The sequence below is a fragment of the Chenopodium album genome, chromosome 16, assembly GCF_948465745.1.
Source record: "Chenopodium album chromosome 16, dcCheAlbu1.1, whole genome shotgun sequence".
NCBI lineage: Eukaryota > Viridiplantae > Streptophyta > Magnoliopsida > Caryophyllales > Amaranthaceae > Chenopodium > Chenopodium album.
In genome coordinates, this window is record NC_137849.1 from 38,296,045 (window position 1) to 38,310,036 (window position 13,992).

Consider the following 13,992-nt stretch of genomic DNA (forward strand, 5'->3'; position numbering starts at 1 on the left):
CACATCATCCCTTGGCATATTTGCAAATTAATTGAGCTCATTCCCCTTCCTTCTATTGCTGCTGTTAAGGATTCTATTTGTTGGAGACTTGAGACTCACGGTCAGTTTTCTATAAGGAGTGCGTATAGGCTTTGTTCCGAGTTCACTAATCACCCCTCTTTTCCTTCCTTAAATTGGAACAAGTTATGGCACATTAAAACCCTCTATAAGTATAAAATGTTGCTTTGGAACGCTTGCCACCAAATAATTCTCCCCGCTGCCTCCATTCTTCAAAACACTATTCCCAATTTTGATCCCGTTTGCACTCGTTGCGAAATGGATAGTGAGACTCATATACACCTGTTTCGTGATTGCATCAATTCAAAGGTTCTCTGATAAAGAATCTTGACGGGGAATAGGTTAGACAAGGATTTTAGCTACCATACCTTTTACAACTCCAACTGGACTGACTGGGTTCGTTACAACATTAGCCTTAGTATGAACTGGAAAGTCATTTTCACAGTCGCTCTTTGGCACATTTGGAGGATCAGAAATCAGGCTGTCATTAGGCTAGCTATGGTTCATCCTGTCACCTTGTTTAACTGATACATGGTCGATTTGGTGGCTACTATTAATGTGTTTCAGGGAACTGATGGTGATGCAAGGATAAGCAGGGAGGAGGCGGTCTGGTCTCGGCCTGCTCGTGGTTCTGTCAAAATCAATGTCGATGCAGCGTGGCAAAGCGAGGAGAAGGCAGGGCTGGTGCGGCAATCAGAGCTAGTGATGGAGGATGCTCATGGAAGATTACTGCTAGAAACCCAATCAGAAGCCGAGCTTTTGGCTATCAAAGGAGGCATGATCGTGGCTATCAATGCCAGATACAAGAAGATCTTGGTCGAAACTGATGCGTCTTCTTTAAAAGGAATTCTGGAAGACCTAAGGAAGAGTGACACTCATGAGCTAGCTGCCATTCTTAAGGATATAGGGGAATTACTCAAAGGAGCTTCTAAATTCGAGTTCAATTACATCCCAAGGGAAGCTAATGAGGTAGCCCACCACTTGGCAAAGTTCTCCCTTCAAATGGAGGGTCACATTACGACTCATGAGGCTGTCCCTCCCACTGCAAGGCCAGCTTATGAGAAGGATTATTTAAGGAACAGCGATGGTGACAACTAAGCAGGGTATTTGTTAGAGATAATATCGGAATATATATATATTCCGATATTATCTCTAACAGTATTAGCTGGAGGAGTACTCTTTTCCCAGATGGTTTTGCTAGTTTTCGCGGCAGTAGAGGCTTTTGGACTTTGTTTTTTTCCTTGCTGTCTTGGCTATGTTGTAAGACTTGTAACTGCTTAAGCAGATTTCCAAACTTGTGGTGGATGATTATGTTTTAATATAAGTTTCCTTTTCCGCTAAAAAAAAAATTGAAATTGAAAGAGAATAAACAAGTATTGGCGATGGTTAGTTGGTTAGTTTAACATCACAATATCTCAAATGGCATACTATATTAGTATTAATTTATTATGTATAGCTGCACTAATTTTGCAACCATTTTATATTTGCAAACATGTCCTTTGTCCTGTCTCTAAATATTACGGAGTACTTTCTTGTTTTTTTTACTTGGGTTGCTCTGATTTTTTTTAATATTTATCACTCCTTTAACCATTTTCTATGAATTATATGTAAGAAAAATACTATTATAATATTTATCACTCATGTGATATTTTGTTAGATTCATCTCAATAAATACTATCATAATATATTATTTTTTATAACTCTTACTTGTGAAAAAATTCGTTAAAATTTTGCATTGACAAGCGTGATAAATGAAACACGTGGATTAAAAAAAAATGGAGAAAGTATGTGCTGACCAAGTTACATCAAGTCAATTAGAGCATCTCCAATGGTGTTTTTTAAAGACTTGCTTGCAAATATGAAAAATAATAAAAGTGTTCGCTGAAACATTAGAACACTATTAAAATACTTGCTCTCTTGAGCAGTATTGCTAGTTAAGCTACACTGCTTGGAAATATTAAACACTTATAAATTAAATTAAAAATATCATTTTCTTAAAAAAAATATATTAAAAATATTATTTTCATCATTATCAACTAGATAAGTGATATTGATTTTTTTTTTTTTTTTTTTTTTTTTTTTGGTGAGAAGATTATTATTACGAAGTATTTTTTTAATAGGAGTTTACAAGACAATAGGTTTTACGTAATTAACAAATTCATTCGTAATGTAATTGTAATTTGTATCTTTCACTTTTCATAGTTTTTTTTTTTTTTTATTTTTAAATAAAAATAATATTGATGTGGAAAATCAAGCTATAACTACTATTGAGTACTTTGTATCTTAAAAAGGTTATAGCTCTAAAAGTTGACATGGCAAGCTTACCATTGAAGATGCTCTCGTGCTTTTAAATATCTGCTCTGTGTTATATGATAGAAGTCAAAACTTCAACATTCATTGAAATACCGGGTTCTAAATTTTGTCGTCATATCACATATAGACATATAGTAATTCAATTTACATAATTAACATAACTGCAAGTAATTTCATTGATAGATCACACGATTCATTGGTAGTAAGCAATGATAATGAAGTCAAACAGGGGAAAAACAGGGCACCTTGAATTACCCATCCAAGAGAGAAAGAACAATTAAAAAAAAACTTAAATCAATTGTACATAATTCAAACTAAATAACAAAAATCAGAAATCACCATATAACAATTTCACAAAAACAAAGAAATTGTAAGCTGTGATCTACCCTCCAGTAGTAACAGGTGTTCTTCCTTCCTCCACTTAACTTGATCGTGTACCACTACCGGAATGTTAATCATTCACCGGAAAAACCCGATGATTTTTGTTGTTGTTGTTGTTGTTGTTGTTGTTGTTGTCGCTGTTGTTGCTGTTGACAGTGTTGTTGTTGTTGTCGTTGTTGTTGCTGTTGACAGTGTTGTTGTTGGTGTTGTTGTGCATGAAGGAAGCAGAGTCGGAAGAGGAACAAAGAGAGAGAAAGAAAGAGACGAATTGATCGAAAATGAGTCGCTTAACAAGCTTCCTCTTAGCTGGGATGACACTATCCACTTTCTTGGGCTTCAAGTAAAATGTGATAGTTTTTCCCTCCATTTTTGTGGGTTGTTTAGAAAAATAAAACCAATTAAGAGGAAGAAAAGAAAGAGAGGAGAGAGAAAGAGTAAGAAACTAAGGGGAGAGAGAGAAATGAAGTGACATAAGGAAGGTGTGCGCATATATTTTTATAGACACGCAGGTTGAGTGAGATTAGCGAAGATTCCTCTATTTTGTTTGTTTTGTCTTAATTGTATGCATTTAACTAACCCCTTAAATTTTTTTTTTTTTTTTTTTTTTTTTTTGAGATTGCACACATGACCTTAGATAGTTGATTGAGGTGGAAGATGGTGCTTGACTTAGATAGTTGATTGAGGTGGAAGGTGGTGCTACTAATTCTTTTATGGTTGATAATTAATTTAAATATGTTACTAATTACTAAAAGGAATGACGGTCGACGTTTAAAATGAAGGTGCAAGGAAGGTGCAATGGATAACAACTAACAAGGGTGGTGTAATAGTGTCTAAAAGTCATACGAAAGAGTATTACGAAAAGATGAAGATTACAAAAATTTGCAATGGTATTTAATATGGGGGACACAACTCACACAAGGATAACATAAGTACTAGTGTATAACTAAGGGCCTGTTTTTTCAGCTTAATTTCACTTCAGGTCAGTTTATTTAAGATCGATTTCTAATTATATTCTCTTATAAAATATTTATTTTAGCTTTATTCAGTTCAATTTGGTTTAATTCCTAATTTTCTCCTCTCATAAAATATTCAGTTCAATTCAGCTTCAGTCAATTCAGTTCAGCAGAGTAGGCCCTAAGCATCCACGCACAAATCTAGTTGTCCCGTCTCCTTTTCTCTTCTAGGGTTTTAATTTTTTTTGGCTATTTAGGGAAGAAAGTCTAACTATTTTCGACCCTTTGATCTTGATGTTCTATAATCTAATATATATAAATAAAGTAGGCATTTTTCGGGAGCGTTTGGTGTGCCACATAAGAAAAGGTATTATTTTGTCCAATGAAAAATTAGATTAATAATTTATTTTAGAATTAAAAATTTTACTCGCCACCTAAGAAAAAGTGACGAATGAGATTTAAGAATTTTGACACATAGGTAAAAACAACGAATTGAGAATAATTAAAATTTAAATTAATTTTTAAAAACAATAATTATCTTCTCTAAAACAAACAAAAAAAAATACTAAGTAATAATTATCTTTTTTACATTTATGGATGCAAATTTTTAATCGCAAATATCTTTAATCTCTCTCTAGAAAATATTGTAAATGTTTGATTTTAATAATGTACTCATCGAGACGAATAAACTAAATCTCATATGACTAATTTCCCATAATATTTTTTAGTTAAACAATTATAAATGAGACTAACATTTTAAACATAACGAGTATATTAAATAAACGCATAGGCAAAAGACTTATTTTGATCAATAAAAAAATGAGATTTGTTATTTCTTTTTTGAATTAAAAATTTAAATAGTCACATAAGCAAAATTAGTGAATAAGGTTTGGGATTTTAAATTCAAGCGTCATATAAAATAAAAAAAATAAAACAACAAAAGATAAATTTAGTGTTAAAATTAAAAAATTATCTTATGATATTAGGAATTATATCCATATATTTAATGAATGATCTTCATAAATATACACAATTTTAAATTAAATAAAATAATTACTAGAATCGTGCATCGCACGGTCTTACATCTAGTGTTGTTTATATTTTAGGTTTCAAAAATCTACATGAGTAATGTAGATATTTATCGTCTCCTATGGTGGAGTGCCTCCCTATACGAGTAGTTGTTTGTTTTTCGTTATGGTTTATATGTGTGGTTAGGCTTATAAAAAAGTATAAGAATTATCCTTACGGTTACAATAAATCGTTAGACCGTCTCTCTAAAAAGGCTGCATTTTTCAGCAATGTATGCGAAGGATGTACCACAGTGCAAATTTTTTTTTAACGATCGTAGCTTTATTGAAGAAAACATTTATTTGGTTCAATTTTATTTATATGTTAATTTAAATTTCATTTGTAAATACTGGGTGATTGTTTATTAATGAAATGATTTGTTCAAAAAAAAAAGTCTATAACTAATTAGTCGGCCAAATTCTTATTCCCTCCGTTTTTAAATACTTACTCCATTTCTCTATGCGAAGAGTTTTAGGAGAAATTAAAGTAATAATAAAATATAAAGGTAGTGAGGTTAGTGGAAGGTAAATTGGAGGAAAGAGAATCTAAAGGTAATACTCTGTACAATATATATTTAATGGGTCTCACTAGTAGAGAGAAATAAATTAAATATTGTAAAATCTTTTCAAATAAAAAAAGGAAAATTCTCAACGGTAACCCTCAACTTTTGCTACCACCAATGGTAACCTCCCCTTTTTTTTATTATACAAAATGACCCCAATTAAAAAACTTATCTCACTTATAACATTGATGAGAGTTAATTAATTAAAAAAAACCTAACTATGGTTAGCTTTGAAAAAAAAAAAAAAAAAAACCACCAATGCAACCCAACCACCACCTCCACCCTCATCCCCACCAGATCTAGCCAGCACCACCTCCACCCTCATCGGAGCCACCTCCCACCCAACCCCCTCATCTAAAACACAGACCTCACACCCAAACCGCCGAACCCCAGCGCAAGAACTCCCTCGCACAGCAGCCTGCAACCAACCACCTCCTTACCTCCACCTTCAACCCATCACCGCACAACCACAACGCAATAACTCCTTCACACAGCATCCCGCAACCAACCAACAACCGATTCCCACGAGACAACCACCGTTAGCCGCCAAATTAACCACCAACACCTCCAATTCGACCACAATAGCCACCGTCGCACTCAGTCCACAGCAGAGCCACCACAAGACCCTTCCAAGCGCTCATTCCATTGAAGCGATCACTCCTTGTTCGATCTACAAAATCTAATTCGTGTTTGGGTTAATCAATCTGGGGGTGGTCGGGCTTCCGAGATCGGCGATCTAGTGGTGGTAACGGTGAGAAGGAGGAGAGGGAAGAAGGGTTGTGGCGGTGTTTGAGGTGGAGTTGGCGCATCATCAGTGGTGGTCAGGGGAGTCTGGGTGGGTAGCATCGCCGGAGGTCGAAGGACTTGGGATGGTATGCCGAAAGGAAGATGGTGGCTGGCAGATGGTGGATGGGCAGGTGGTGGCTAGGCAGTTGGTGGCTGATTTTTGGTGGTTAGGGTTATTTTTTTTTATTATTTTATTTATTTTTTTATTTTTTTTTATATATAAATCTAACTATAGTTAATAGTTAATGAAATTAGGTTATGAGTGAGATGATTTTTTTAACAAAGGTCATTTTGTATAATAAAAAAAAAGGGAGGTTACCATTAATGCGTAGCAAAAGTTGGGGGTTATCATTGAGAATTTCCCATAAAAAAATAAAACAATTATTTAAAAACAGCCGGAAATATAAAGAGGAGCAAGTATTTAAAAATGAAGGGGGTATTTGTTACCGTGCTTTCATCTTATTTAAAGAAATTATAAAGTTTACTACCTTTATTTCTTATTAGTTGACACGTATTCCTTTTAAAGAATTTTTTTTTAGTTGACACGTTTCCTTTTGGAGTATATTTTTTTACCTTACATTTACAAGCTACCTCACTTGTTTTTTTTTATTTTCTCTCACTCTATTTCTTCTCATTAATATATGTGCTTAAATCAAATGCGTCAACTAAATAAAAACGGAGGAAGTAATACCGAAATATAATACAAGTATGACTGTACAAGTAGCAATTTTGTGCCCTGACAAAAATGGTACCCTTATTAAAGTTTGGGTGACTAGATTGAAATTTGTAAAGAGAGTAAAATGTTTGCCAGTCGTTCGATTAACAGCATATGATTAGAGCTATCACTTCGGGTAAACAAATCGGGTTTGAGTCAGGTTAGTATGAGTCGGGTCATCTCGGGTCGGGTCATTACGGGTTAATGTCATAACATATGCAGGTTGGGTTTGGGTCGGGTCATGCTTGAGTCGAGTCACGTCGGGTCGTACATCTTATCGGGTTTGGGTCGGGTTTAGGTCGGGTTAGTAAAAAGTCAGGTTACATTCGGGTCGGGTGAAAAATAGGTCGGGTTAAATTCGGGTCTTTACGGGTTTAAATGAGTTAGGGTCGTTCTCGGGTTCGAGTCGGGTTCGGTTCAAGTCAATTATTTATGTAAGGGTTATAATCAGGTCGGGTCATTCTCGGGTTCAAGTCGGATTCGGTTCAAGTCAATAATTTGCGAATTATAATCAACTCGGGTCATCTCCAAGTCCGGTCATTCTCGAGGTTGGTTCAAATCAATAATTTGCGGAAAACATGTTTTGTCCCTAAAATTCGTCCCTAAATACATGTTGTGAAACTAACCTCTTATAATTCAAAGTGAAATATTGAAGGAATAGAGTTAGGATTCAATTTCCGTTCCAATACCAACATGAGATAACGACCTATACATATTGATTCAATAACAAGTCGGGTTGAATTTGGGTTGGGTCCATAACAAGTCGGGTTGATTCGGGTCGGGTTTGTAGTAGGTCGGGTTGAAATTCGAGTCGGGTTTGTAGCAGGTTGGGTTAAATTCGGGTCGAGTTAGGAACATGTCGGGTTGAATTCGGGTCGGGTTAGGAACAAGTTGGGTTGAATTCGGATTATGACGTGTTAAAACGAGTTTGGGTCAATTTCGGTTCAGGTCGGGTTCGGTGCACGTCAATAATTTACGGGTTACATTCGGGTCGGTTCGTCTCTAGGTCGGTTAATGTTCGGATTCGGGTCTCAAATACTCGGGTCAACTAGGGTCTAGGGTTTGTTTTAGGTAGGGTTAGGTCGGATTCGGATCACCATTTTTTTCGGTTTCAGATGGGTCGGTTAGGGTCGATATTCCGAATCGGGTCATGTTTTGACAACTCTACCTATAATCTCAAAAACCTTACCAATGGTTATTGCTGACACTTTAATTAATGGTGTATATCATTAATTAATGATATATAGCTGTGCTTATTTTGTAATCATCTTATAAAAAACAAAAAAAAATTAACTTTTTATTCGCAAACGTGTCTTTCGTCCTGGTGTTGTTTTTTTTTTTATTTATTTATTTTTAGACAGAGATGGATGAATATGTTTTTGAATGTTGTGATACCATTCATTAAGGAAATCTATTAATTTGTCTTCTCTTTTCGAACATGACGCTGCAATAATCCTTTATTTTACCAAACATGACATCAACTTGTTAATTTATTACTCCTATCATCATCTTATTATCCACATGTATTTGACAGTTTGACTAGTAGATGATTATAACACATTAACACTGTTTATGCTAAATTTCGTCAAGTAGGATTTGATGTGGGATACGGGCTACGATCAACTAAATTAAAATAAGGAACATTGAATGCGGAAAGTAAATGACGGAAAAATAAAGAAAGAGAGGGGAGACACGATATGGTGACGCGGAAAACCCCAATGAAGGTGGGTAAAAACCGCGGGTGGCAATGAGGCCACCAATCCACTATAATATGGGCATGAAGCCAAACATTACAATTACAATGTATACTATAATTATAGAAATATACAAAGCTAATTACAAGTAAACAGGGAGTATGGACTTAGTACGTAGTATGGCAGGGTGTATATGGCGTAATAGGCTAAGTAGTATTGTGGAAATGCATTGCAGTAGTGGTTTTTTAGGAGAGTTGTATTGGGATTAAAATATAGTAGTTGAGCAATGACTTTTTTAGTGGAAGGCCCATGTGGATGGAGGTTTGAGAAATTGCATGGGAATAAAGGAGTAGTATGTTTAGGAGGAGGTTATGTACGTAGGATATGTTGTTCTCTTCACAAGAGGAGGTTTTTTTCCCTATTTATAGAACTTCAAGCAGTAGCTAATAGACGTTTGGAGAAGGATGAGGATGCCCTCCATAAAAATAGGAGATAGTGGTCATTCACTCTTTACTTGGTCTTCCGGTGAATGTAGACGACTTGGAGTACACATACGTGTAACAACTTCAATGGATTTGGACTTGCTTAGAGTGTAGATACGTAATAACAACCTTGAAGAATGATTCTTGTTGACCCATTGTCCCTCCTTGATTCTAGGAAGCACTCGTAACTATCTTGACCCGGTCTTGTAGCGTCGATCGTTGACTATCATTATCGGTCAACCATTGTATAAAATTACCCCATAACAAACACATACCTTGAAAATGTTATTATATGTAATTAATCAGGTCTTGTTTTATTCAAAAGTATCTTATACTCCCTCCGTTTTTAAATATTTGCTCCACTTTCCTTATTCAGTCGTTTTTAAATACTTGCTCCATTTCCTTTTTTGGAAAGCTTTTATAATATTTAATTCATTTCTCACACTTATTGGACCCAACATAATACTTTCTCTCCTCCTATTCTTCCACTATTTTTGCTTTTTACAATTTTTTATTTTCTCAACTACCCCACTACCTCCATATTTTATTACTTTCTCCAATTTCTTCTAAAACTCCATGCATGGAGAAATGAAGCAAGTATTTAAAAACGGAGGGAGTATTCACTTATTTTATACTTTAGGAATATTATAATACCTCCGTTTCTTTTTAGTTGACACGTATTCCTTTTTAAAAAGTTTTTTTTTAGTTGACACGTTTTCTTTTGGGATAAATTTCTTACCTTCACCCCACTTGCTTTTTCATTCTCTCTCACTCTCTCTCCTCTCCTTAATATATGTGCCTAAATCAAACGCGTCAACTAAATAGAAACGGAGAAAGTATTTAAACAATGACTCATAATTTTAGTAGAAAAATTAACTATAATAGGTTAATAAGCGGTATCAAAAGTATCTTATATTCACTTATTTTATACTTTAGGAAATTTAAATTTAAACAAGGACTCGTAATTTTAGTAGAAAAAATAATTATAATAGGTTAATAAGCGGTATCAAATTTTTAAATTATTTTTAGACTATATTGAGTTCTAATAATTGTAGAAAAATTTATATAAGTGAGTGAACAACACCTCATAAATAACTCATTCTTCATTTTAATAGTTATATTTATTCTATTTTCATGCATATATATGAATGCATATTTTAGACCGATAATATTACCATCAATCAAACTAACAAGGGGGGAAATATGATGTTTAAGAAGTATATGTTGATATTTATAACAAGATCTTACTAAGCTATAATTTGTTTCCCTTACAATTTAATCATCTTAACCATTGTCCATAAATTGTGTAAAACTAAAAAAAAAAAAAAAAAAAAAAAAAAAAAAAAAACTATGAAAATCATTTTTTTGGTTGATCTCTTATAATTACAAATTTACAAGGAAGAAAACAAAGACATTAAGGCCTTGTTTGGTACATCGCCAGTAGTTGATTCAGTTATTGATATAGTCGGTTATATACTTGTATTAACTGATTCAATTAGCGGGTTATATTAGCTGATTATAAATAGTTGATTGTGTAAAAGTGTTTGGTAAATAGTACTCCCTTCGTTTTTAATTTTTATTTGCATCACAACAGCCGAATTTGATTAGCAAATTAAACAAGTAAAAACTAGCAACCCGGGGCATTGCTGAATACTCCGCGCATTTACAAGTGATTCAAATAAAAAAAAATAGTAAGAATTGTTAGTTTTGAGTTTAAGTCTTGCCATAAACATTTTTTAGTTATCAAACTCAATCATTATATAATGGAAATAAATAGTATAATAAGACACAAATTAACTTAGCTAAGTTAACTATAATTTTGTTGGATAAAAAACACAATTAATAAATAGCTAAGAATCTAAGATGGTAAGATTCTTAACTTAAGACTTGTTGGTGTTGATCGAGATCAAGTTTTGTTATAAGCAATTTTTAAATGCAAACCTAATACATGTGAAAGTGACATGTCATGTTTATAATGACAAGTGGTGCATATTGCTGACATGTCGAACTTGAAAAAGGTAACATGCGGAACGTATTCTGTTTTAGGAACGCTTTTTAATATATAATTATAGATTCTAAAAGCTCTTATAATAAGCTTTTGAGTCCAAAAACCTTTTATATTAAGGGTTTGGGCTTAAAAAACTTTTTAAGTAAGTTATTTACCAAATACCAAATTAGCTTTTTAAATAAGTCAAACATCTAATAAAATTTAATAAGCTAATAGCTTTTCAGAAAGCTATTTACCAAATTAAATAGGGCGTAAATAAAAGAAAAATAGTGTATATATACTTTCTCTTTTTTTTATTGTTGCAATACTTCTTTTTTTCACGCTTATCAATGTATATTTTCAATCGTTAATATCTTTAATTAGTAACATATAAAAATTACGGAGTATAAGCATTTGATATCAAAATTGTATAAATCGAGACGAATCTAATTAGAGTTTATATGTAAATGTTTTTACTTAAATATAAATAGTCAAAGCTAGTCAAAATAAAATACATAAATAGTGTAAAATCAAGATGTTGCAACTATATACACAAAAATAAAAAAAAAAAAAATTAAAAAAAAAAAAAAAAAAAAAGGAATTATATTTTTTTGATACAAAAAAAGAGTATAGTTACAAGAGGGTAAATTCCTCGTTTTTGGAATAAAATGGAACTATGGAAGTGAAAAAAAGCCCGCGGATTTATAGGGCTGACAATTAGGTTTAGATGGGCATGGGCTTATTTCGTGTTTGGGTTAGCTCTTAACGAATTGGGCATTCCCCCACCCCGAACTCGACCTATTTAAATTTTCGCATTCAATATCTAAACTCGAACATGATCTATTTACTTTCTCCTGGGGTTTGGGTTGTTCCATACTTCCATCCAATTCAATTTTAGTGTCCCATCGGTCATGTAGTATACGTTTTCCGTTTTTTTTTAATTGACACGTTTCTTTAGTTACGTTTGTCAATGCACTATTTCAACTATTCATATCTTTAATTGCCGATAAGCAAAAATTAAGAAAATTTGATATTTTGAATATATATATCATAACGAATCTTACAATATCCCACATGACTATATTTATCATTATGTATAAACCACAAAATACGGTCAAAAGGGAATGTGTGAATAGTGCTAAAGTCAAATTAGGAGCTGAACTGATCTGAGTTGAACTGAACTGAACTGAATTGAGCTGAACTGAACTGAACTGAACTGAATTTCAACGTAAGAGAACAAACCCGTATAAGGTATGTGCAAAATTAAAGGGTAATGTAGGAAATAGAATAAATAAAGTTTTTTTTTTTAAAAAAGTGAGGGTATAATGATCATTATATATCATCCAAAAACAGAAATAGAAACAACATTTTGGTCTCCAATATAGGAAAATAGGAATTATATTGTGGGACAGAGGGAGTATATAATTAGGCTAGAACCCGTGCAATACAAGGTTTATATAAAATCTATTTTCATAATTTGTTTATTTAAAAAAAATATGAAAAAAATATAAAAAAGAATTGCGCACCTTGTACAAATATATATATATTTGTAATTTTATAGTTTCAGATTTTCATCAAATTATAATATAATATCTATCGTCTCTTAGTACATATTTCAATATAGGAGTGCATTTATTAGTGTGCTATTTACAATTGTTTCATTTTTAAAGATAAACTAGTGTGTAGCCCGGGCGATGCCCCGGGTTGCAAGTTTGTACTTGTTTAATTTGCTAATCAAATTCAACTGTTTAGATAGTAAAACTTGTTGGTTTTGAGTTTAAGTCTTGCAAAAAACATTTTTTAGTTGTACTCAATTATTACATAATGGAAACAAATAGTATAATAAGATACAAATTAACTTATCTAAGGTCTTGTTTAGTTCACCTTATTTTTACTTATTTCAGAAAAAATAAGTTCAGATTAGATTAGAAAAAATAAGTTCAGATCAGAAAAATAAGTTCAGATCAGATCATCGTTTTATGTGCAGTTTTTTGTCGCTAAATATCTTTAATTTAGTACTTGGAAAAATTATAAAAATCACATATAAATAAAATACACATTATTATGAACCTAACAAGACCTCACTTGATACATTTTTTCCGTATAGATTATCGTATGTTTAAGGTCAAAGTTTGGTCAAATCTAACATTCAGATCAGATCAGTTTAGAGCAGACTAGATCATATAAGTTGAGATAAGCAAATATAAGGCGAACCAAACATGGCCTAAGTTAACAATAATTTTGTTGGATAAAAAAACACAATTAATAAATGGCTAAGGGTCTGTTCTCATATACTGAATTGAATTGAACTAAACTGAATTGAACTGAAGTAAACCAAAGTGAACTGAACTGAAAATAAATGTATGAGAATAAGCCCTAAGATGGTAAGAATCTTAACTTAAGAGTTGTTGGTTCACATGTCGAATTTGAAAAGGGTGACACGTGGAACATATTCTATTTTAGGAACGCTTTTTAATATTTTTTTTTGACAAGACGCTTTTTAATATATAAGTATAGATTAATGGTTGTAATTGTAATTTAGAAGTCTCTAATATTCAAATTTAGAAATTTTTAAGCAAATTATAAATTAAAAAAAAAAATACATATTCCTTGCATTAAGGGTGAAAAAAAATTTAATATGTGAATGACATGTGGACAGTAATAATGTTAGCAACATTTTGTTTTATTTTAGACTTTTAGTGATAGTTAATAGACTCCATAATGATGTCAACTATGGTTTTAAAATCTACTCTAAGATAGTAATCAAAACTTTGTTTAAAAAGTTTTCAAAAAAGAAAAAAAAAAAAAACTTCAACATTTATTAAAATTCCTGCTTTTAAATTTTGTTATCATGTAACAATTAGCTGGTTCAATTTACTTGTACATAATCAACATAGCTAGTAATAGTAATATTAATTTCATCAATGTATCACATGAATCTGCAATTTGTATTCCAAATTCATCGTCATTTATTTAGTAATGAAAATGAAGTTG

General features: G+C 32.5%; 1 protein-coding gene across 1 annotated transcript; it reads left to right on the forward strand.

Moving 5' to 3' along the window:
* Positions 1-588: 588 nt before the first annotated feature.
* LOC145584227 (uncharacterized) lies at positions 589-1,155 on the forward strand. Its single transcript, XM_081641123.1, has one exon. It carries the CDS (start codon positions 589-591, stop codon positions 1,153-1,155), a length of 567 nt encoding a protein of 188 aa, XP_081497249.1.
* The last annotated feature ends 12,837 nt before the right edge of the window (positions 1,156-13,992 follow it).

Coding starts and splice junctions, on each gene's coding strand:
- LOC145584227 (XM_081641123.1), top strand. CDS start 589: ATGGTCGATTTGGTGGCTACTATTAATGTGTTTCAGGGAACTGATGGT.